The following is a 26,258-nucleotide window of genomic DNA, read 5'->3' as shown; positions in this document are numbered from 1 at the left end:
AAGCTTAATGACTTTGTCTTTGAAAAACTGTGAAGCAATTGCCAATGGCAAAAAGAGGAGGATTTCATTGCAAATGACCAAAAGCAACCTGAGTAGAGAAAGGTAATTTTTGTTTTTTTCTTTCTTTATTGGGAAAGAAAAATATTCACTTCAAATTCATTACCGTACACCCATTGTGAAGTTCCTTGTATTTAAGTTGCAGCTTTAATCACTAATGTCACCAATACCTATCTATTCATTATTGATGTATATCATGCCCCATTATGCTACTTACTGTATACAGTCCTTTGGTATTATTTTAAAATGGAAATAATTTGCACTGTTGGTTGTAGAACATGCAGTTCTCAACTCTGTCTTTGCAGGCCGTAGAATCCTACCTGATCATGCTGTTTGAAAGTTTGGTTGAAAAATGTGGAAATTGGGCAATCTGTTATTTTTCTCAAAATAAAAAAATAAAAAGAATGCACCACCCACAAAGAAAATAGGCATATTAAACCTGATGTATCTGTTTCCATAAAAGGGGAAGAAAAACAGATGGAAATTTCAGCTCTATCTTGTCTAGTGACATCGTCGTGTCCTGATCATATGCCCTGCAAGCCTTGGAGGCTGAAAATAATATTATATTTGTTTTAATTAAGGCAGAAGAACTTAGTGTATTTTCTGGAATTTTAACAGGGAATTATTTGGGAAAAGAGCCTTCCTTTTAAGGAAAACTTAAAATGGTCTTTAGCTTTAAATTCTATCACATCTCTGACGTCAGATATAAAAACTAAGTACATACGACTTGGTCTGGTCAATAATAAGAATAAGGTAACACTGTAAAACAGGGATGCGGTGGCTCAGTGGCTAAGACGCTGAGCTTGTCGATTTGAACCATTGAACTGCTTGTTGGCAGTTTGGCGGTTCGAATCACTAGTGCCACATAACGGGGTGAGCTCCCATTACTTGTCCCAGCTTCTGCCAAACTAGCAGTTCAAAAGCACGTAAAAAATGCAAGTAGAAAAAAAGGGACCACCTTTGGTGGGAAGGTAACAGCGTTCCGTGCGCCTTTGACGTTTAGTCATGCCGGCCCACATGACCACGGAGATGTCTTCGGACAGCGCTGGCTCTTCGGCTTTGAAATGGAGATAAGCACCCCCCCTTAGAGTCGGGAATGACTAGCACATATGTGCCAGAGGAACCTTTATCTTTACCTTTAAGACTGTAAAAATTGAGCTTTCGTTTGATTTTTTTGCAGGATTACAACAAGGAGGCTTCATTTCTCTTTGAGGTATTCTTGTCCTAACAGGTATATCTGTCTCCAGGTTGAAATATATAGCCTTAGACTAAACTATGCAGGCTTGCTATTTTCTTTGTTTCAGCAAGTTTTCCATTGTTTTGGCAGATCTCCCATTTTTCATAGACAACCCCATTTTTATTCTTGAGGAGTTCCTGAAACATACTGCTCATGGGCAGTGACATCTATTTGTGCATTACTGTACTTATAGGAGACTGGATTCTTTTTTGTTTTTAAAGGTCAAGGAACTGCAAGTTTAGAGTTCTGGAGAACTGAGCAGTTCAAAGTGTATTCAGTGAAGTTTTGATTCCTCTTTCCATGTTCATAAAAATTGTAATTCCGAATATCTGTATGCAATCTGAATATCACAAGTCATGTGGGCATGTGAGATTCTTAACTTCTATATTGCTTGTTTCAGCTTCCCATTGGTAGATTCATTGATAGTATATTGTTAACAAAGTGTACACGAATCAAGTTTGGAATATTTATTGCATGCATAGATACTATAAATATACACAAGTAGTCTTCGACTTACGATCACAAATTGAGACCAAAATTTCTCTTGCCAAGCAAGACAATTGTTAAGTGGGTTTTGCCCCATTGTACAAACACTTCTTGGCACACTTGTTAACTGAATCACTGCAACATGCTTGTAAAGTGAATCTGGCTTCCCCATTGACTTTGCTTGTCAGAAGATGATCAGATGACCCCAGGATACCCCAACCATCATAAAGGCATGCCAATTGCCACACATCCAAATGTTGATCATGTGACCATGGGAATGCTGCAATGGCCATCAGTGTAGATGGCCTGTAGTACAGTGGATTAAAGCACTGTTATTAACATCTGCTGCTTGCAATTACTGCAAGTTCAAATCTCACCAGGCTCAAGGTTGACCCAGCCTTCCATCCTTTCAAAGGTAGGTGAAATGAGGAGCCAGATTGTGGGGGCAATAAGCTGACTTTGTATAAATATACAAAAGTATGAAGGCTATTGCTTAACGCATTGTAAGCCGCCTTGAGTCTCTGGAGAAGGGCGGCATATAAATTAAAGCAAAAAAAAAAAGTGTGAAAAATGTTCATAGGTTACTTTTTTCTCGGTACGTCACATGACGCGATCGAGTTTGACACCTGTGGAATAGACTTTAAAGCAGTGATGGCAAACCTTTTTGGCACTGAGTGCCGAAAAGGGAGCGGCACCGAGTGCCAAAAAGGGAGCATGCAACTTGCAGCAACTAGTGCTGAAAAGGGAACACTTTGTGCGTGCCAGAAAAGGTACTTCCGGTTTCCGGTGCGCATGCCAGCAAGTCTTCCAGTTACTGCCGCGCATGCGCACGCGTCAATCAGCTGGCCGGCACACATGCTCACTCTGGAAAACGGAAGACCAGCTCTCCCGGTTTCTGGCACTGCCCCACGCACAAAGGCCAGCTGATCATTATGTGCGCATGTGCGCCAGAAACCTGGAAGAGGAACGGGCGATGCCACGCGTGCCAGGCAACATGGCTCTGTGTGCCATTTCGGGCACACATGCTATATCACGGCTATAAAGAGAAAGGGCAGGGAGAAATAGAAAAAAATTAACTCATCTTTTCCATAAAAGAAAATAGAGTCCTTAAGCTAATCAGATAGGTGAGATGCTCCCTCTCCCACCCACCCCTCCCAAAAAAATAACTCCGAACTCCTAAGATGGTTGGTTGGACACAGTGAGGTGAATAATGATTAAAGGAAGGTTTATCTGCTACATTTTTTTTTTCTATTCTGCTTCCTAACACAATTGATGGAGAAATTGAGGATAATCTGATTACTTTGGATTTTGAGGACAGAACCTTCAATTAATGAATCCAGTGCTGCTCTCTCTCCTCTCCTAGTAAAGTATTTCAGTGGACTAACATTGCCAGAAGGTAGTTTTTTTTTTGTTAAAATAATTTCATTACTTGCAAAACAATCTCCGAACACAAAACAGGCCAACGGAATTGGGATCATCAGAATCTCAAAAGTGGGAGGTGAGGAGCGTTCCACAAGGAAGGGACAGACATACTTCCTGGATTCTATTGATAATACTGTTTCACAGAAGGGACTTGGAGCATAGCAATAGCACACAGTCTTATATACCATGTTACAGTGCTTTACAGCCCTCTCTAAGTGGTTTACAGAGTCGGCCTATTGCCTCCCAACAATTTGGGTCCTCATTTTACCCACCTTGGAAGGATGGAAGAGGTAGCCTGCAGTACCACACTTTAACTTTAAAGAGCCTTGATAGTACAGTGGTCTAAGCACCCTGTTATTAACACAGCTGCCTGCAATTACTGCTGGTTCGAATCTCTCCAAGGCTCAAGGTTGACTCAGCCTTCCATCCTTTCTAAGGTAGGTGAAATGAGGACCAGTTTGTGGGGGCAATAAGCTGACTTTGTATAAATATACAAAAGTATGAAGGCTATTGCTTAACGCATTGTAAGCCGCCCTGAGTCTCCAGAGAAGGGCGGCATATAAATCAAATTTTAAAAAAAAAATAAAAAATCACTGTGCCACCGTGGCTCATAAGCATACCAACATGCAGTCCCATAAGCCACCAGCTTTAAAGGTGACAAACAGCATTCTGAATTGAACCCAGAAACCTACTGGGAGCCAATGAAGCTATGTACGAGTGGCATTACATGGAAGTTCCAAAGTGTACAGTCTATGAATTCTTGAACATCTACATCTTCCAGTGCTTTTTAAGGGGTGTCCTGTGCAGAACAGGAATCCAATGGAAAAATGACCAAGGTATGACTTACCACAAGTAGCGCCTGGTAGTCCATTATTAAGTACATAAGATGGATTTGTGCAAAAGCCTTTCTGCCTGTGGCTCCTGTCTATTTCTCAAGTAGGAGCTGTGAGCCTAGAAAGATTTCCAAATTATGCACCAACTCTGTCTGGGTGAGTGTTACTTCATCCATGTTTAGCGAAAGAGTTCTAGATCTGGAGAACCTTAAATCACAGTCTGTCAAGTCCTGTTAGAGTTGTTATTCCCGTTCAGAAACTCACAACCACAATACAAAATCTTTGGCCCATCACTTTGATAGTTCAGAACAGAGACACACATTTGAGTATTATCAGCATAGTGAAGGTACTTAGCCCTTTGTAATAAATTACCTCACGTAGCAGTTTCATATAGATGTTAAATTGCTATTTGGGGACTATTTGGGAACCCTGAGGTTTCCTGCAAAAGAAAGGCCATGGGAAAGCCCCCCCCCCCCCCCCCCCGAATCAGCCTTACAGAGGAAACCATTGTAAAAATGTGGCCCTTATTCCCAGCCCTCCAGATGGATACCATGAGCCATGAAAATCTACTTTTCAGTTCAGTTGGATATTTTGATCAAAGAGGGCTAGTACACCAACCCCATTCCAAATCTGCCATAGTTTATCTACAGGCACAAGCAATGCCATCTCAATGGTGTAACCCAGCCTGAAACCTGACTTGGAAGTGCCTGGATAATTTATTTTCTTCAAAAGCTGCAAACCACACATCTTTTCAAGAACCTTCCCTCAATAGACAGGCCCAAAATTTCCACAGAGAACTCTTAAGGGTATCAGGAGTGATCTATTCCCGACAAGGGACAGATGACAGGTCTCTTAACACAACCTTGAGACAAAAATCAAGTTTGAAAATTGGGGAAGTACGAGGCAAGGAATAAAACCAGGGGTGGGCTGCTGGGGGTTCGCAAGGGTTCGGGAGAACCTCTAGCTAAGATTCTGTGCAGTTTGGAGAACCCCAAATCCCACTCCTGGCTGGTCCTGCCCACCCCGCCCCATCCCTCCCAGGAGTCCCCACACAGCCTGTTTTGGATGCAGGTAAATGCAAGGTGCGCACGGAGGCTCGGGGAGGGTGAAAAATGGGCCTACCAGAAGTTCGGAAAGGCCAGAAACAGGCTCGTTTCCGGCCTCCGGAGCCTGGGGAGGCCATTTTCGCCCTCCTGGAGGCTTCACAAAAACCTCTGGAGCCCGGGGAGGGCAAAAATGATCCCCCCCTTGCAGTGCAGGAGGCTGACTAGGCCATGCCCACCATGGCCACATCCACTCAGCAACCGGCCAGAGAACCTCTTGCTAACATTTTTGAAGCTCACCCCTGAATAAAACACATCAGACTTGCAAGCTAATGTTAATAAAAGTAATTTGAATCCTTTGGTGGGATTGATTGGACACCACGCTTGCAAATTTAACTCTGGTCCATTCTGTTCCTTGTGTCCTCCTCCCAGTGAAATGTGAATTAGGGAGGTGTCTGCCCAATTCACTTGCGCATATTTTCTTCTTGTTTTGCACTTAAGCCATACAGTATTTTTCCCTTGTCGCTTTGGTAACGGACATGGTGTATCTCTATCAAGGTCATCTTTTTAAATTCATTTACACATTCAGCTTAGAAAGAACTAATGTCTCTCTCCTAGCAGCCATTTTTAAAGACCGCTTACAAGTTCAGAATGTGCAACATACACAGTTCTGGGGGCAGAATTTTTCATTTCCCCCCCCCCCAAAAAAAAAGACTATGCTGGTCTGATCATTAAAAGAATGATCCTGCAGATTTCCAGAACAGGATTTGGTTTGTGGATGTGAAATACTCTACCCCTAAAATGGTATATTTTGCACACCCTTGATCACAATATTCTTTCAGAATCCTAAATCTGCTCACTTACTCTGCCAAATAAAGTTCTCTGGATTTTTCTTGACAAAATAGTATCTGAGAAAGATTTTGAGCTGTGCCATAAAACATTCTTACAAAATCATAATGTAGATTCTTTGAGCTTATTGTCCCAATCTAACCATGGAGGGTCTATAAATAATAGTTTCTGCCCTTGTGTATTGTATGAATTCAGCCAATCTTTTTTTTCCCCCTCTTATTCACTGACCCCTGGCTCAGCAAACAATGACTTTATGCAGTGTGCATTTGTTAATATTTGTTTATCTTTCTTGCAGTTGGCAAACATGAACTGACGGGGCACAAAGTTGCAGTGAAGATCTTGAATAGACAGAAAATTCGGAGTCTTGACGTTGTGGGGAAAATCCGTAGAGAGATTCAGAACCTGAAACTTTTTCGGCATCCGCACATAATTAAACTGTAAGTTTCTTTCAGAATAAGCTCTCTTATTTGGGGTGTTTCTCGAGAAACTGAGCGTTCTTGTTCAATGGATAAAACAAATGTAGCCTGTTTTTCAGGTACAGTCCTGTTTGCTTACTGTGGTATAAATCACTAATGGTCAACCACCATTTATAATTTGGTTAGAGTTGGGAAACTGATGACTTCAGTGTCCAATAAAGGATTATTGGTAGCCAACCCAGTAATGAAAATGAATAGTGACTCCTCAGTGCCTGAGAAGTGATATATTTGGTGGCAACAAGGAAGGCATGAAATATTTTTACCTAGTAAAAGATAGGGTTCCTTTTGCCAAAAAGTGGGATGACAAACTGCCCCTGCTTTCAGTAGAGACTTAATGGTACGCAATAATTGCCTGAGGAGCCTCAAGCCAGTGTTGCTCTGTGTTTTTTGCCTGATGAGAAAATGCAGTGATTGTTATCTGAGTAAAGGAAAGGTTATCCTTTGTGGTTAGAGAACAAAGGTCTTTAGCAATGCAGCGGTTTGAGTTATTGCAGAAGCTTCTCCTAGTCATCTTGTTTTTCTCACCTATTTGGTCCTTAGAATAGCAGTTGAACAATTGAAGGGTAGCTAGTAGTGGGCAGCAGACATATATCTACTATCAGTGGAGAAAGCAAGGAAGAAGAGAATCAGATTTTGGGATGGGTCACCTAATAGCTATTTGTATGTATTTTTTTATTTATTTGTATCCCGATTTCATTATTTTTTACAAATAACTCAAGGTGATGACCAACAAACCATCCTCCTCCAATTTTCTCCACAATAACAACTCTGTGAGGTGGGTTGCACTGAAAGAGAGTGACTAACTCAAAGTTACCCAGCTTGGCTAAGGCGGGACTTGAACTCATGGTCTTCCACACGTTACTGTTTGCTGGTTATCCTAATAAGTACAGTTATACAGTGACCTTAAATGGGCTTGTAAAGATTCTCCCTTTCTTGTGAAATTGGGTTTTTAAATATGGTCAACTGATCAAATTCCATGTCAAGCAGCATAAATTAATTGTCTTATTGTTATCAGCTTTATGTTAAAATGTAATAATGGGGAGAGGAATGTTTGAGTCTAATGGGAATTTCTAAGATGTTTTTACTGAATTGCTTTAAGTCCTGGTAATGCTTAGGCTGCTATGGCAATTGCTGTAAAAATGTTACTATATGTGCTATGACCGTTAATTAATAGGAGCTATTTTGAAGGAATTAAAAAAAAACCACACTTTTTCTTTTGCACGATGCTTTTGGTAGTGCTGATACAAAGGGAATAATCCTGTTTTAACTCACGTCTTGCTTCTAGCTGAGCATGTATGTGATTGGTCTACTCATCTGTGTGTAGTTTTTCAAGACTTGTTTAATTTCATATACTGAATATATATTAGCAATTTAATTAAATGCTTCTCTCAGATACCAAGTTATCAGCACACCGTCTGACATTTTTATGGTGATGGAATACGTTTCAGGAGGAGAACTGTTTGATTATATCTGCAAAAATGGAAAGGTAAGGAAGTCCAATTTCTCCAAGGAAATCAGCTTTTCATTTTGAAGCCTTGCATTGTTCTCTTACACAGAGTAAGTACAATTAAGCCCCCAGAGTCTTTGTAAAAAATTGTGCTCATGATATATCACCTGTTCATGTGGGTGTTGGTTTTTTCTCTATATATAATATGAACAAATTCCCAATTGCAGAGTTTGTAGGAGTGAACAAGTTAAATGCTTCCTTGTTTGCAGAGCACTTAGCCAATAAACTGCCACACTCTTCTGAATTTGCCATAAATTAGCAAGTACTGTTTTCTATTATTTTGAATCTGGACACCCACAAAAGCTGAACTGAAACTTTAAAATGTTTCTAGACGGTCATTTCTTAAAATTATCCCTCTGAAACCAGCTCCTACTGGCATGCATGGCACAGCCCCACCAGCTTTGCATACTTGGGTTTACTTTCTCCAAATTTGTATCAAAAGTTGACAATTTAAAGGAAAGCACACATACACACATGTATATACAGCTAATCCTTGAGGTACAGTCACTCATTTAATGACTGTTCAGAGTTACAATGGCACTGAACAAGTGGGGGAGACTTACGACTGGTCCTCAATATTGTGGCCATTATCACATCCTTATAGTCATTTGATTGCGATTTGGGTTCTTGGCAATTGGCTCACAATTATTATGATTTGCAGTATCCTGTGGTCCTGCGATTTTGACCTTTCCTGCCAGCTTCCCACAAGAAAGCCAGTGGGAAGCCAGCAGGAGATAACAGGTTATTCTGGCTTCTATTGCTTTTTCTCCAGAGAAGCCATTGGGTTAACATGGGGATCCTTGTACTCCATAGTGCCTGCCCACCGTACCACCTGCATTCTGTAGCACCTGTTTGCACTCCATAGTGCTTGCCCATGGCACCTGCTCACCCATGCTATGTAGCGCCTGACCGCGCCCTGTAGTCCCCTGCCAACAGCATCTGTCTACCAATGCATACTCTGTAGCGCCCCCCTCCCTCTTAGCTCTTCCCTGCTAGCCCACTTGTCCAAGATGCAGCTTCAGCGCTCTTCCCACATAGTCCCACATTAGCTGACATCTTTGCTTAATGACCTGCCCGGTCCTTGCTTAACGACAATAACGGGGAATGCTAGGATTGCCATTGCTAAGTGATGTGGTCACTAGCAGCAAGTTGGGCGGCAAACAAGTTTAATAAATAAAATAAATAATAAATAAAATGAAAATAAATAAAGCGGGGTGATGTATGTGATTGGACTACTCATTGTGCATAACTTAGCATGACACTTTCTGTCCCAATTGGCAGCATAACCTGAGGACTACCTAAAGACACATGGAGATGGACACACACACACACACACATCAGTGGATCTTCCAGGTCTAGATCTTAATGTCTCTGGAAAGTGTTCCAATCAGTAGTTCTGATCATTAACCATTTACATCTCAGCAGTAACTTATGTAAACATATTTCTTGGCATTTGTTGTTCAATTTCCTTAAATTCCCTTAGAAGCGGATATAAAAGTGGATGTTTTATTCCTAGTGCTGATTAGTCATTTGGTTAGGCTGCAGCTTTTTGCTTTTCTTCAAATTAAGAATAGTGTAGAAATGGGTGGAAAGTTATATCCTAGTAAGAAACTGAATCGTGAAGCATTAAGTTTAGATTGCAGTCCAGCTTGTACTCTCAAGATTTTAGAAAGATCTCCCAGCTTTCCAGTAAAATACAGGTAGCCCTCGATTTACAATCACAATTGAGTTCCAAATTTATGCTGCTAACTAAGACATTTAAGTCAATTTTTGCCCTATTTTACGACATTTCTTGCCGCAGTTGTTAAGTGAATCACTGCAGTTGTTAAGTTAGTAACACAGTTGTTAAGGGATTATTAGCTATGGTTAGACAAAATTAGGAAAAAAAAAACAACTTTATGGGATTTGGGGGTGGAAGTGGGCCAAATTCTCACATGGCGAGATTCCAGAATGGAAAAAGAATGACTGAATGTCTTCACTGTTAATAATAGATTGATTAATGTTTCTATTATTGTAAGATTGCATTAATTTTTAATAAGAAAATAATATGTACCCATATTACTGTAACATGAATAGCTTCCTTAGAGACTCTTACTCAATTAAGTTTTTAATGTTGATTTTTAAACCAGTTTACATATCCATTTCTCTACAAAGTGAGTGTCGCCATGTTTTCTTGATTGTGATTTATTAATCCCACCACCCTCCAGTCCTGCATACTTTGTTGTTGGAGTATCAGTTTTTAACACAGATGATCATTTACTCTATGTATGAGTAAAAAAAATAAAAATAAATCAAAACTGGTCACAACTACCGTATTTTTCGGACTATAAGATGCACTTTTTTGTCTCCCAAAAGGAGTTAAAGTATATGACTGTGTGTCATATAGACCGAATATTGCTGAAGCCCTGACCACCCGCTGGCTGTTCTTTGGCCTCCGCATACCCTGTTTTTGGAGCTTTTTTCAGCCCGTTTTTTAGGCTTTTTCGGCCCTGTTCGAGGCTTTTTTTGGCCCATTTTGAGGCTTTTTGGCCCATTTTCAAGGCTTTCTTCAGCCCGTTTTTGAGGCTTTTTTTGGCCCATTTTTTCTGAAAAGGGCCAAAAAAAGACTGGAAAAGGGCCGGGAAAAGGGTAAAAAATGGGGCGCACGGAGGCCAAAAACTTTTTTTGTTGTTGTTTTCCTCTTCTAAATTTAGGTGCGTCTTATAGTCAGATGCGTCTTATAGTCTGAAAAATACGGTATGTGGTAGAAACCCTACCCATTTTTTACATGTGTCATACGAGCAGAGCTTGAGGAGGGAGCAGTGTTCAGTCATAGCTGTGGCTGTCATCTTGACTGTTTTTACTCACCTTGTGAAAACTGCTAAACTCAGAAGCTGCTTTCCTTCTTTTGCCCAATTTTACTTATTCTTTTTTTTCTTACCCTTTTCTTCCACATACACTTTCTTTTAAAAGTCCCATTGGGCATTCTGGTTATGCTGTAAAACATTCTCCTTTGACATTCATGCTGAGATTGTTTGTGATGTATGTGGTTTTCCCCCCTAAAAATGTCCTTTTTGTTTCATCCCTTCTCTCCCCCCTCCCCCCCCGCCCCCAATGATTAGCTTGATGAAAAGGAGAGTAGACGCCTGTTCCAGCAAATCCTTTCTGGTGTGGATTACTGTCATAGGCACATGGTGGTCCATAGAGATTTGAAGCCTGAAAATGTACTACTTGATGCACACATGAATGCCAAGATTGCTGATTTTGGTAGGTTCCGTTTAAAGCCTATCTTTATAATTTGCTTGCTTGTTGGCTGTTAAGATTTAAATACCTGTGTTGAAGTCCTTAACTCCACAGAGAAGTCTTTTATTTCTAGTATTCAACATTTCTTTGCCGAATTAGGAACTGTGTGGTTTAAAGTAGCTGCTACTCTTGCTTTTAAATTCAGGTTTTTACCTTGAATAGATGCTTACTTTATTTGTACTACTATGACAAATTGCTCTTATATCTACATAAATATCTATCTATCTATCTATCTATCTATCTATCTATCTATCTATCTATCTATCTATCATCTTCTGCATCTTTGAACTGCCCATCTCCCTCAGACAGGGATTCTAGGCAGTGTACAGAGCAGGGGTGGGGTTCACTTTCCTTTACTACCGGTTCGCAACAGGAGCTGGGCGCATGCGCAGATCACCCATGATGATGTCATGGTGGGTGGGCGGAGACTCCCGCCAGTTTTACTACCGGTTCTATAGAACCGGACTGAACCAGGAGCAACCCACCACTGGTACAGAGCCATGTTTTAATTCCTTTTTGGAAGGAGAGTAGGAACCTGCTTCACTTCCAGGGGGAGAATATTCCACAGAGCAACAGCAGAGAAGGTCAGAATTCTTTAATAATTCTTTAAAGGGTCTACAGCATACTTTACTTGCCTGACTGGAATGGGCTGATGCAATGGGTTGAAGATGGTTCTGTAGATACCCTGGGCCTAAGCCATGTCAAGTTGCATTTGAAATAAACACCCAACATATTCTAGTAATTGTCATTGGACGCTCCAGTGTATTCTATATATTTGTATAGGGTAGCAAAGGAAACTGATGTTTGTGTTTTTTCATAACTTTTTTCCTAGCAGTAATACTAAGGACTCATCAGCACTGCATTTTTTTTCTGTAAATCAGGTTATTATATCTAACCTGCAGATACAGAGCCGTGGTGGTGTAGTGGTTAGAATGCAGTACTGCAGGCTAACTCACTGTTCACTGCCAGGAATTCAATTCTGACGGGCTCAAGGTTGACTCAGCCTTCCGTCCTTCCAAGGTCGGTAAAATGAGGGCCCAGATTATTGAGGGCAATATGTAGACTCTGTAAACCACATAGAGAGGGGTATGCAAGTCTAAATGCTATTGTTAATGCTACATGGATGATGATAGGTAGCACCAAGGAGTTAGATTTGTCTACTTTTCTTCGTTGCCATCTAATGGATTTTTGGATTTTGTATCGCATATGTGATAGCTATACCTATCTCTCTTAGTTGGTTTTAATAATAATATTTTATTTTGGTTTGGTAGAGTTACATGCTACACATTTGATTTTTTTTTTTTTTTTAATGATGATGATGATGCAGAATGTAGCACTATTTCCTGTCCCCTATTTTCTGACTACTAATTCAGGAGGCCAAAAGAGACTTAGTGACAGGATAGCACCTGGGGCATATGTTCAGATCAGAAAGGAGCATGCACATCCTAATGCCACAAGCAAGCAGAGAAAGACAGATGGATTTAGAGTTATTTTATGAGCTGGTGAATGATCTCTTCTTAAGTCTGTTAACTCACACATTATAAAGATTTTTCCCTCCGTTGAGTGGGCAATACTCATCCTTACTTAATGGGGGAGCATTCTTTCCTTATGCGATCAGTACCCAAATCTTAATGAGATTTTGGGAGGCCAGCAGAATAGTGTTAAGAATGACTCAGTCTTAACAATGTTAAGAATGACTGGATCAGAGTATACTGCTTCTAATCAAAACCAAACAAAATCTCAAAACTTACCACCTTTATATACAGCCTTTAGGTCAGAGAACACTATAATAAAAAACCCATTAACCTATAATTATTAATAATACTAAAATGATATAAAATAGAATAAAATTACATACCATCTATTCAAACGAATATTGATAAAAGCAATATTTGTACTGATCTTCAGTTGTAGATAGGACAGGTGGCACAAAATTAAGCAACCTGGAAAGCTACATTAGAGTTCAACCTAGCCAAAGTGAAGACCCAATGAATTTGAATTTAGGAGTGATAAGATGAGAAACGTGCCCTTGCACATTTATTCCAGCTATGTTGCTTACGATTTTTCCTGGTATTTTCAAATTTTAATGGACAGAAGTTTTCCAAGCAGAGACCTAAAGACCTAAAGGATCTGATTAGCCAGATTGATTTAAAGTGATTTCAAAAGCAGTGGAGCTATAACAGGGAAAAATAATTTTTAACCAGAAATAAAGAAAATAGAACCAGGCTCTGACACCCACAGAAACCACAGACCATACGAGCCTGTAGTACAGTGGACTAAAGCACTGATATTAACAGATTAACATCTGCTGCTTGCAATTACTGCAAATTCAAATCTCACCAGGCTCAAGGTTGACTCAGCCTTCCATCCTTTCAAAGGTAGGTGAAATGAGGACCCAATTTGTGGTGGCAATAAGCTGACTTTGTATAAATATACAAAAGTATGAAGGCTATTGCTTAACGCATTGTAAGCCGCCCTGAATCTCCGGAGAAGGGCGGCATATAAATTAAAGCAAAATAAATAAATAAATAAATATCTGGGTAAGGAACTGCCTTTAAAATAGAAAAATTTGCTATAAGCCGCGGTGACGCAGTGGTTAGAATGCAATACTGCAGGCTACTTCTGCTGCCTGCCAGCTGCCTGCAGTTTGGCAGATCAAATCTTACCAGACTCAAGGTTGACTCAGCCTTCTATCCTTCTGAAGTCAGTAAAATGAGGATCCAGATTGTTGGGGGCAATATGCTGACTCTTAGAGAGGGCTGTAAACCACTGTGAAGTGGTATATAAGTCTTAAGCTGCTATTGCTATGATCATTTAGCAAGGAAAGATCTTAGAGAACTTTTTATATCCTTCTGTGTTGCATGATTTTAACACATTTAATCAGTTTTATTCTTCCTCCGCCTCTTTGTCTCTCACTCATACTCTTCAGAATAAAAAGCAAGGACTTGCAGAAAAATTCCTTGTTTTTTTTTTCTTCTGTCACACTTGATAAACTGACTTGCAAGTTGACTGTTCACAGTGGATAACATAGTCTCTCTTTCATTTAACCAAACCCAAATCTCAATAAATTTTCACAAAATATTCATTATTTTCTTTTTACTTCCCACAATAAATAGGAGTCATTTATCAAGTATTTAGCCTAGAGATCAAATCACAGCTGCCCCCTCAAAACAGCCACCAGGATTGTAACTTGTTGGCCTGGAGCAGACAATATCGAATCCTTGATTGGTCACTATAGTTGCTAATACTCCTGGCTCCATTGCTCTATTATGTCTTCCTGAGCAGAGATAGCTTTTGTCTCACTTCCATGCGCCTTATGGGAAAAGTTTTCTCCATGCTTTATGTAGAAAATAAACAAAAAAGTCTTGTGTGGCCATGAACCTTTGTAGAAAGAAACCTACAAGCTGAATTCTCCAAGGGAAAGAATGAAGGACTAAAGGACGCTGATAGATGGTAAAATGGATTGATTGTGGATGAAAAGACCCGACTGCAGGAAGCTAATATATTTCTTACTGTTAATGGGTCAGCTTCACTGGGTCCAGGTTTATTTAAAATTAAATACAAAGTGATTTTTGGATTAAAAAACATGCATTCAACAATGCAACTATATAAATGTTCTAATTAAAATAAATATTAGATGTGAAAAGCAGAACTGTTACTAAATTCTATATTCTTTGAATTCTTGATTTTTAATTGGATTAAAATATATGTCATAACTTTCTGTTTCTGAGTTAATATTACTATGTATTCAATAGAAAATCCACCGGTAAACCATTCAGTAATCCTAACCCTAATCCTTTTTTGTATTGGGATTATAAACTTTCAAGTTCAACACATTTGAAAAGCATCAGGTTGAGCAAGGATTCTTTCTCCACTTTCTCTCTCTCTCCTCTCCTCTCTGTGTCTCTCTTTTTGTGTGTCTCTCTCTCTTCTCTGTCTCTCCCTCTCTCTTTTTTTTCTCTCTCTCTCTCTCTCTTCCTCACACACACACTTATCTCAACTGCATGACTCTAGATGGCTATACTTAACTCTTGAATTATGAAACGGGTGAAATCCAGCAGGTTCTGACAGGTTCTGGAGAACCGGTAGCAGAAATTTTGAGCAGTTTGGAGAACCGGTAGCGGAAATTTTGAGTAGTTTGGAGCACCAGCAAATTCCACCTCTGGCTGGCCTCAGAGTGGCGTGGGAATAGAGATTTTGCAATATCCTTCCCCCAGGAGTGGGGAGGTAATGGGGATTTTGCAGTATCCTTCCCCTGGAGTGGGGTGGGAATGGAGATTTTGCAGTATCCTTCCCCTGCCATGCCCACCAAGCCATGCCCACAGAACCATAGTAAAAAATTTGGATTTCACTACTGTTATGAAAGTTCCACTAAGCATGATTCCATGATGTAAGGTTTAAACCCTTTGTTAGTTTATCTTATTTAAGTACTGTTAGATAGCGGCATCTAGCAAATCTTTATTGATCTTGAAAATCTAAGAAGCGGTTTATACTTAGATGTCATATTTCCAGGAAATTACAGGTCTGTAAGATGAACAAACATTCTAGAAGGTCATAATTGAACCATTTCCTTATTGTTGCCAATAACAGTGTAATCACAAATTCCCCAGGAGTCATACTTGATTTGAAGGAATTTTTAAGCTGTCAGTAAAGTTGATAAAACAAATATGATTTTTTTAAAAAAAGTAATGCAATTTTGTTTCTGCATTTTTTCTCACCTGGCATTAGAATAAAACTTGATCCTTTGCGGGCATTTTGTCTCTTTCATAATTCTTTTTCTTGTCACATTTTTATAGAGGTTTTTCAGTATTCATTTTTATTTAGAGAACCATTTTTTTAAAAAAATATTACATATATGATTCTGATTTTATTCCTGCCTGTGTTGCTGTCATTAAATAGGATATGATGCATTCTCCCTGAGAGAAGGTTAAATATTTCTTAATCTTTTTTTGTGGGTCTTCATTTGAACTCTTGTGCATTTTCAGGTCTCTCAAATATGATGTCAGATGGAGAATTTTTAAGAACGAGCTGTGGTTCTCCTAACTACGCTGCTCCAGAAGTAATTTCAGGAAGGTAGTTTCTCTTCTTGGATAAATGTATATATGTATTCTCAAAATCAAAGCCCTGCTCTTCAGTGTTAAAGCTGCAAGGTAGATTGAGAAACTTCCAGGTTTGGAAATTTGAAATTCCTGGCTTTGATGGCTTCTTTTGATTTTATCTTAACTGTGTCTGTGCACAAGACAATGATTGTGATCACACGTCACATCAAACCATGACTTATCAAAACAAATTCATATGTACCTCATTTTTATTCTCCTCCTGCATACTGGAAGGACTTCTGGAGTTTTAATTTTAGCTTGACGTTGTGCTTCAGACAAGCCAGATTATACTTTTTGAATTTGGGTTTAGACATTTATTAACTATAATTCTTAACTATGATTTTTTTACTCTGGACAATATGGCAAACTATAAAAAATGCAAATTAAAAGCTTCCAAACTCATCATTCAAGCAGTGAGGAGGCAATGAGGGGAAAGAGCCTAGAAGTCAAAGGTTGCTGTGACATGTGCATATTGTGTTGAGTCACCGATGCCCAGGATTTTGGGCAACTTTTGAATGGTGGGCTGGAATCTGCTTTAGATGCTCTTTTCATTTAATTATACTTAAATTTTAATAATAAAGTTGGAATGCAGTTAATAAGTTTTAATAAGATTAATATAATTATATATATATTGTCTTTCTGTCATGGAAAATCACAATGCGCCAATATCTTTGAAAGGGTCTTAGGAGGCAGAAGAGAGTACTTCTGTGTTGGCAAACAAATTTCTGACTTGTCTAATACGTTTTTGCCAATATTAATTTTAAATGTTTGTACATACAAATACCTGACCCTAGAAGACAAAACACTCCTGTCTTTTGATTGAAGTAGCAAAAATACCTGCGGTCTGACAGGGTCCCAAGACTAGTTTTCTTTTTGGCTCAGAATAATTATAGCATGATGTATATTGTCAGAAACACATTTTCTAGGTTTTCTTTCTGGCATTTTAATTTTTAGGTGCAATTTGATAAAAGACTATTGGTACTTTGAAAATGCTTTCAGGGCGCCCAGATTACTCTATACACCAGTGATGGCTAACCTTTTTGCCATCACGTGCCAAAAGTGGGGGGAGCGGGGGGGGTTGCGCACGTGCATGTCCACACTCATAATTCTATGTGCCCCGCCCCCCCCGCATGCGCTTACGACACACACCCCGCACTCCCCCCGCTTTTGGAATGTGATGGCACGGTGGGCCCATTTTTCACCCTCCCCAGGCGCCAGAGACTTCTAGGAGCCTGGGGAGGGCGAAAATGGCCTTCCCCAGAGACCCTCCGGAGGCTAGAAATGGCCCATTTGCCAACTTCTGGTGGGACCGGAAGGCCCGTTTTTTGCTCTCCCCAGGCCCCAGAGCCTTTCTAGGAGCCTGGGGAGAGCGAAAAATGGGCCTCCCCCCCCCAAGGCCCTCCGGAGGCTGGAAACAGCCTGTTTCCTTACTTCCGGTGGGCCCAGAAGCCCAAAAATCAGCTGGAGCTCACGTGCCCACCGATATGGCTCCGCATGCCACCTGTGGCACGCGTGCCATAGATTTGCCATCATGGCTATACACAATGCAGTTCTGTGATTGTATGTTATATTGCTGAATATAAATTGCTCTTCATTCAAGGAGCTCATGAGCATATTTTGTTTTTAACCTCACAACAGTTCCTTAGTGTAATATGATCTATACTTTAACTGCCGCTAATAAAGTCAGGAGTGAACAAGGAGTTTTACATGGCATCATCTCCATGTGAGAGAGATGATTCCATCTTACCTTTACCTTAAATTTCCTATTCCTCTTACCTTAAATTAGTCACTACATAATGCTAATGAGGGCTAAAGTAATCAAAGCTTGCATTTAACTACTCTCTGAAACTTGAGGGCTGGGTTCTGTTGCTTTAGACATGCTGACTAATCCTAGATTAAGCATAATTAGATAGAAAGGAAGTTGCTCAGAGAAGGGGAGAAGCTGTGTGGCAATCAGGTTACAGTATTGGATTTATATCAGCCCATTACATTTGCCCAAACCAGATGAAGGCCTTTGTCTTTCTGACTATAGAACTTAGCTCACTTTACCAGTTTTGTTCTATTTTATATAACAAATCAGGAGTTAATTGCATGAATATTAGTGCTTATGTAGCAGTTCACAAACATTGCTAAAAGGCTAATAATCCAGTGTAACAGTTGCTCATGTTGTGTTTTTTACTTGGAAAAAAATATTATGATCTCCATTTTACAGGTTATACGCAGGGCCAGAAGTAGATATCTGGAGCAGTGGTGTTATTCTCTATGCTTTATTATGTGGAACTCTTCCCTTTGATGATGATCATGTGCCAACACTTTTTAAGAAGATATGTGATGGTATCTTTTATACGCCTCAGTACTTAAATTCAGCAGTAATTAGTCTCTTGAAACACATGCTACAGGTGGATCCTATGAAGAGAGCAACAGTGAAAGATATAAGGTATCTTACAGCATCTGGTTCCATTAGGGAGGCAATTATCTTCTAAAAGTTTTATTCAATTGTTGGCTTCACATTGGCTTGGTTGTTGTATCATAGTAAGCCATTTTGTGATTAGGCCGAGTTTAATCAAAAGGGAGTTGGATCAAAACTTGAGTCCAATACGCTCTGATGCCATGTTTGTTTTAGGTTACCTGACGATTAGCCCTGCATATGAATAGAAAACATCTACTTCTTTATTTTAATTAAATGCATGATGTCTTTGCATATGAATTGAACCAAATTGGTCTTCATTTAAATTATGATATAGAAAATTAAGCCAAGATCTGAAGAGTCACCTTATAGGGAATATGGGCGGCATATGATTGATTGACTGACTGACTGACTAACTGAATGAATTAATGAATTAATGAATGAATTAGATGAATGGATGGATGGATGGATGGATGGATGGATGGATGGATGGATAGATAGATGATAGATAGATAGATAGATAGATAGATAGATAGATAGATAGATAGATAGATAGATGTGGATTTCCCCAAATTCAGGAGTAGTCATTGCTCAAACCACATGTTATCACACTTGTAGCTCCCTAGAAGAACATAGAATCACATGGCCAAAATGGTGTGGTAAAAATATTTGAAACAGTGCAGGGTTGAACTGCAGAGTCTTTGGCGCACTGATGATGTTACTTAGTTTGGTAATGAAACTTCTTCGTTTCATTTGTTTCAAGGCCCCCACAAATGTTTGAAAATTTGGCAACCTAATTTTCATTCTGTTTGGAAGCTTCTGGAGGAGCAGTTTAAGTGGGAATAGGCACTTGAGATTTCTGTAAGACAAAGCAGTCCTGTTCCAAATTTTAACTCTCCCTCCCATTTCAAAAAAATGAGTGAAGATTTTTCGTCCTGTTTTTTTTTTACAGTGATGACACCACACTACTGGAAGGCCTTTTCCAGCCTACTAGCAAGTCAGGAAACTCAGTTCCAGGCCCCAAATTTAAACTCCTTTGCTGAGTTTTAACACAATATAAAACTTAACTTTTATATTGTGTTTAATTATGATTTGAATATTTTTACAAATAATATTCATATGGAATAGTCCCACTGTAGAGGTTAAAGAAAAACTTAAAATTTCTTTCTAAGTGCAGTACTGTAACCTATTCCAGCTGCCTGTTTTAATTATAAAGGTGACTTATTTTGTGTCAGTGAGAAATCTGAAGCTAAGATCTTCAGATTTATAAAAGAGAAGAGAAGAATATTGCTTAAAAGATTATGTTTGAATCTGGTGATTATTACTACAGTCACAGCATCTAACCGGACTTTTAATTTCAAGTTCAGCGAAATCCATATGTGGATTGAAAATGGAAATGTTTTTTCCCCCTATTTTAGCATATTTTTTTCTGTGTATTTTGCATGTTCTGTCAGTAAAACATGGCAAAATGGTTGAACCGGCTAGCTTTTAAAATGGTTCTTGCTTTGCATCTAGGGAACATGAATGGTTTAAACAAGACCTCCCCAAGTACCTCTTTCCTGAAGATCCTTCTTACAGTTCAACTATGATTGATGATGAAGCCTTAAAAGAAGTCTGCGATAAGTTTGAATGTACAGAGGAGGAAGTGCTCAGCTGCTTATATAATCGCAATCATCAGGATCCTTTAGCGGTTGCCTATCACCTCATTATAGATAATAGAAGAATAATGAATGAAGCGAAAGACTTCTACTTGGCTACAAGCCCACCAGATTCCTTTCTTGATGACCATTTTTCCCGACCTCACCCTGAAAGAGTGCCGTTTTTAGTTGCTGAAGTACCAAGGTCACGCCATACCCTTGATGAGCTAAATCCCCAAAAGTCCAAACATCAGGGGGTCAGAAGAGCTAAATGGCATTTAGGAATTCGGAGTCAGAGTCGGCCAAATGATATAATGGCGGAAGTGTGTCGGGCAATCAAGCAGTTGGATTATGAATGGAAGGTGAGATTGCTTAAATTGTCTCCCTGCAAGTGATGGTTTTCAAATAATGACAATCAATGTAATAATTCTTTCGATGTTTTCTGTTAAGTTTCTACTTTGTTTTCCTAGGTTGTAAATCCATACTACTTGCGTGTTCGGAGAAAGAATCCAGTAACAGGCACATATTCCAAAATGAGCCTGCAGTTATACCAGGTGGATAGCAGGACTTACCTATTGGACTTCCGTAGCATTGATGGTATGTAAAACTGGTTATTTGCAGGCAGCATCTGATGTAGAGTATATCGGCATTTATAAGAGGGGAAAGAAAGATTAACTGTTTGCTTTCTGTGGTGCTAGTCTGGATCATGCCATTGCAGATTTAAAATTAATTGCAAAAGTTAAAATCCGTAAGAATAGAAAGGAATCCATAAAAATGAAGATGGCATTTAATTTTGTTGTACAAGGTGCAATGGCAATTAAGCTAAGCTAAGCTAAGCTAAACTAAGCTAAGCTAAGCTAAGCTAAGCTAAGCTAAGCTAAGCTAAGCTAAACTAAACTAAACTAAACTAAACTAAACTAAACTAAACTAAACTAAACTAAACTAAACTAAACTAAACTAAACTAAACTAAACTAAACTAAACTAGAAAGTAGCTGGCATCTCCAATTGCTTCTCCCATTCACCCAGTATCTGCAAACGAATAACAATATATGCTTTAGTGATCAGTGCAGATATGACTGTCAGAAATTGCTATAAGGCACCAAATGGGAAAATATTTCATCCCTGATACATATAAATAATAAACTTTTTTTGTGGAGTCTCAAAGGCTTTTTTTCCCCAGTTTTAATTACCGGTACCATATATACTTCTTGATGATAGATATTCAGAATCAATGGAATGGCAAACACCAATGAAACCTGTCTTATAATTATTGATTGGCCACTTGTGGAAAAAAGTCAAGGTTTTATTGAATTGGGGAGAGTTTTTCTAATAAATTTTAATAATAATTAATAGCAATAGGCACATTCTCAAAAGATCTGGAGTACCACTTGAACACCATTGTCATTGGCAAAATCCCCATAAGTCAGTTGCAAAAGGCACCTTTACTTGGAATTACACCCATCCTTGGATGATATATTTAACACCATCAGACAACAACATCTGCCTATCCCAGAACCTGGGGAAGCACTTAGGGGTGTCAAACTCAAGGATGCTTAAATCTGGTCCACGGGGCTGGGCTGGAAATAGCAAAGGACCGGCCCGTGGTGCCTCTGGCAGCCAAAACAGGGTGCGGGGGGAACGTGTATGCCCCTCTGTGCCCCATTTTGGCAGGCAGTGTGCTGCAGGAGGCGTTCAGGCCGAAAACAGGGTGGCTCTCACGCGCCCCGTTTTGGCCAGCAGGGTGCTGCAGGAGGTTTCCGTCCCATCTGCCCCCCCCCCCACCCCCACCCTACGGAGGAGAACTACAGTGCTGATCAAAGAAGTCCAGTTTGACACCCCTGCTCTACGTGGATAAAAAAGCCAAATTCAGTCGAAACACCTGGGTCACTCTGCAACCAACTAGAAACAATAATTATGGTAAAATGTTCATTCTGGATACATAGAACGGTGACTTTTAACGTTTTGTCTTCCTTACTAATTTCTCCAATTGTTCCAGCCTTTAAATTTTTCTCTTTGCTTGCCCTAGATGAAATTATAGAAGGAAAATCAGGGACTACCACTCCCCAGAGGTCAGGCTCTGTGACTAATTATAGATCTGGTCAGAAGGACTCGGACCCTGATGTTCAAGCAAAACCATCTGATGCATCTCTTACCTCTTCAGTGACCTCTTCACTTGACTCTTCTACAACCGAATTAACCCCAAGATCAGGGAGCCACACGATAGAATTTTTTGAAATGTGTGCAAATCTTATTAAAATACTTGCACAATGATTTATAAGGTTGGCTTTTTTTTTTTTTACAGCAATAAGCATGCCGAAAAAGGAAAAAAAATCATAGTCAAATGCTTCCAATTATAATCAAGTTACAGTTAACTTTGGCACTGAGAAGACTAGCCACATTGCAATTTGCACAGGAATCGAACTTGCATTTAGAAGCAGTCTACACCTCATACTGCATCCTTCCCAAACCAGACGTCCTCCAGATGTGTTTGCCATTCTGTCTGCAGATTAGGAAGGGCACATCTGGAGGTTTCCAGGTCGGGGAAGGCTATCTTTAATGTACCGAAGCAAATTATGATTAAATAGTCTACTGGAATGATGTGCAGGTACAAGAACAGTATGTTTTACATTGTGTATCATTAGGGCTTCATGGAGTTTGACCTTTGTATGCTGATAATTTATTCCTTTTACAGTACATGTGCTCATTTATGAGATCAAAAGGCAACTTTTGGACACCGTCTTTGCTTGTATTCTGTTGTGTCAACAAAAGTGTCCCCCTGTCAAACAGCACTTCAGCCATCTGGCACTTACCCTAAGTTTTCAACAGCCAGTGGTGCACTTGAGTGGAAAAAGACAAAAAATAAAAATAAAAAATGGTACTCTGCTTTGACCAATTCGGACTTTGTCCTGAAAATGATAATACCAAATATAACAATGTTCAGTTTAATTCAATGAAGAGAAAGGCAGGGTCTGAAAATACGTTGGGTGGGTTTTCTCCCAATATTTGTTACATGTGACAAGTTTCGGAAGCACTTTGTAAAATGGTGAGGTGAGTGGTGTTTTATTGTTCCTTGGAAGGCAATCAGAATTTATAGTACGAATGCACAACTTCCGACCGTGGATCTAAGCAGGTGACCTTAGGAAGGATTCATGAGTTAGGGGTATTTCCCCCCCTCCCACCACAGCACAACTGATCTGTGAGAATAATACTATGCTTGACCCAGATTGCAACTCGGCAGGTTTTCTGACCCATGTTGGGTGCATGGAAGCAGTTTTTTGCAGCCACAACAGGATATGGATTCTGTGCCTGAATCCATAAAAACAATGGTTCCATGGCTGATAGGATAGCCCAGACTGGCGTATCCAGTTCTTGGAATCACGTCCTGCCCTGCCCTGGGATTTCAGTGGCTGCTGTTTTCATATAGCTTTCATACAGATCTCTAGCAGATCACTCTTCTAGTAAGAGTGATCTGGATTTTGCCTGTGTTGCATAATCACTTTTTTATACTGCTTTTATATATACCGAATTAAGATTTCTAAAAGTTTTGAAAGATGAAGTAACTTTGGTTTTGTTTTGATATGTGTAGAACTTAATTGGTTAGGTCAGAAATGAGTCAGCTGCCACAAATTAAATTTTCTTATTGAAAAACTGCTAGAGAAAATCTTCCCCCTCTCTACTGTGAAAAATCTTGGGTTTTTTTTTATTGGATAAAATTACACTAAAGAATTAAAGGAGGCTTAATTTAAACTGATTAAAATTATAGAATGGTGTTTAAATACTGTATCATGTTTCAGCAATTCTTGTTTAGTGAAGACATAACACTTAACCACGATTTGCACAATTTGATTATTCTTGGCATATAAATTAAGATTCCAAATGTATAAATCCCATTGAAATGAGATGATAAACCAGATTCTTGTGTTTATGAATTTGTTTTGGTGTCCTCTCTGTACCTCTTGGCTTCCACAACTGCTATAACAAACTAAGATGTTACTTTCCCCCCCTTATTTTTATTGTTGACAAGAATTCTGTTTATATTTACCCACTGTAGAGGATCTTTTAGTAATTCTTGAGATCAGTCTATGTGACTTACTGTACTAGTTATATTGGTCCTAGTTTTGTTATCAGTTGTGCTAATGGTGTGGAAGAAATAGAAATCCTGAGATATTGTTCCTTGCCAACAAGCCCACAGTTAAGATAAGGCAGCAATCGGAGTTTTCATCTTAAAAACAGAAAAGAGGCTGAAATTGATTTTTGCTTGGTACAGATGCAATGCTTTAGTTCATGGGTAATGCAGATGCACTAAGTGAAAATTTCAGAACACAGGCAAATCCTTCACTGTGATTTGATATGCATATGATTAAGAAAAACATCCATTAATATATGATTATTAATGAGACTTAGGGTTTTGTTCATATATCATGCTATGGCATAACAGCTTCTGCTTGGCTTAGCATGTTGTGTGACCCCTCCCCCCACAGCTGTTACACTGTAAAGCTATGCTAGTTGTAGCTTATTAACAGACTGTGATTCAGCAGACATGGGTTATGATACGTATGCCCAGACAATTGTGGCTTATTCAACAAACCATGGTTAAGCAAACAATGACAAAGCAGTGTGTGAGCCTTCTTATAAGATGCGCAGATGCCAGAGAACAGATCTCTTAATGTGGTGCCTTTGGAATGTTTTGCAGTATGATTTCAATTATCATCAGCCTCCAATTTCCATGCTAAGCAGGGTAATAAAAACTGTACACCAGCCATTATCAAGGAGACATTAGCTTGGCTTCCTCTTGTAAAGTCAAGTCTTTTACTTTGATGGGAATGTATAGCAGAGGTACCCAACTTAAGTGAGGTACCCAACTGAATTGTCCCAGCAAAGAATTTAAGAACAGCCTATAAAGAGATGCTTGGATTTGAATACAATAATGTGTATCTAGTGTAATTTGAATCAGCAACTCAAGATGCACTGAAGAAGCCTGGTTCAGTCTATAAATGCATGAATTCAGAAGCTGCACTGTTTCAATAATTTAATTAAGTAGACATTGAACTTCAAAATTTGTGCTATGGTCAGGAGCCATGGGCTTTTGCCATGTGCTGGCCTTTTTAGAGGCGAACACTTAAGGTGGTCTTATGATATAGTTTCATACTTCATTACTTCCCAGAATTTAAATAGTGATTTTATAACTGAACTTGACTCGCAGTCACGAATATGTACTCCAAAAGAGATAAAATGTGTGGGAAGAAAAGGGCGGCGGGGTGTGTAAATGTGTGTGTAAAAGGAGTCGGTAGCTAAATAGTGTTGCTGTGATATATAAAGAAAGATGGTTGTCTTGGGGACCAAGTAGTAGTCCTTAATTTACAACAAGAAAATAAAACTACTTGTTAAATCTTGCTCTGCTGCATCTTTACAATTATTGTGATTTATTTTTTATTGATGCTGTCTTAATTTGGAATTGTTAATACTGAACTTGGCAAATGGCATAAACGACCTTTTTTTTCCCTTCATAGCTCAAAATTGTTTTTGTCAGGCTACAATCTTAAATTTGGAAAAAAAAATACCTAAAAATTAGTGTGTGTAAACCATAAGTGACATGTTTCTCTGTTTCAGTGGATCTAAAAGTAAATCCAACCTGAAGTAAAATTGTGTTGACTTCAGGGTTCCATATTTTTAAATCTGTCTGCATATTTAACTGTAGCTTTGGTATGTTTCCTGCTCAAATCCAGCTGAAATGAATGGACGATATCTGCTAGCCTCATCAGCTTGATTTTATATTCGGTGTCTACACTAAGAAATGTTATCATGTATAAAACTTTTAATTTTTTTTAATGTATATAAGTTTTATTGAGTGTTGGAGGGGGGGTGTCACATTATCAGGCCTTAACTTCTTTTGAATATGAGGGCCAAAGTACATAGCAAAAA

At 39.2% G+C, this 26,258-nt stretch overlaps 1 protein-coding gene across 5 annotated transcripts in view; it reads left to right on the top strand.

Annotated features, from left to right (window-relative positions):
* PRKAA1 (protein kinase AMP-activated catalytic subunit alpha 1) overlaps positions 1-26,258 on the top strand; it is a 43,279-nt gene extending 17,021 nt beyond the window's left edge. For 3 of the 5 annotated variants that reach the window (XM_034440796.2, XM_087885642.1, XM_034440800.3), the window contains exons 2-9: positions 6,223-6,364; positions 7,796-7,889; positions 11,012-11,156; positions 16,178-16,265; positions 18,504-18,728; positions 20,214-20,697; positions 20,806-20,932; positions 22,363-26,258. In XM_034440796.2, coding sequence (XP_034296687.1) covers positions 6,223-6,364; positions 7,796-7,889; positions 11,012-11,156; positions 16,178-16,265; positions 18,504-18,728; positions 20,214-20,697; positions 20,806-20,932; positions 22,363-22,607 — 1,550 coding nt within the window. In that variant the 3' untranslated portion in view covers positions 22,608-26,258. Of the gene's footprint in view, positions 1-6,222; positions 6,365-7,795; positions 7,890-11,011; positions 11,157-16,177; positions 16,343-18,503; positions 18,729-20,213; positions 20,698-20,805; positions 20,933-22,362 lie in introns of all 5 variants that reach the window. The other 2 variants (XM_087885643.1, XM_087885645.1) reach the window with 1 other exon arrangement.

The sequence above is a fragment of the Pantherophis guttatus genome, chromosome 2, assembly GCF_059756535.1.
Source record: "Pantherophis guttatus breed Tessera chromosome 2, ASM5975653v1, whole genome shotgun sequence".
NCBI lineage: Eukaryota > Metazoa > Chordata > Lepidosauria > Squamata > Colubridae > Pantherophis > Pantherophis guttatus.
This window is presented reverse-complemented; position numbering and strand designations above follow the sequence as displayed.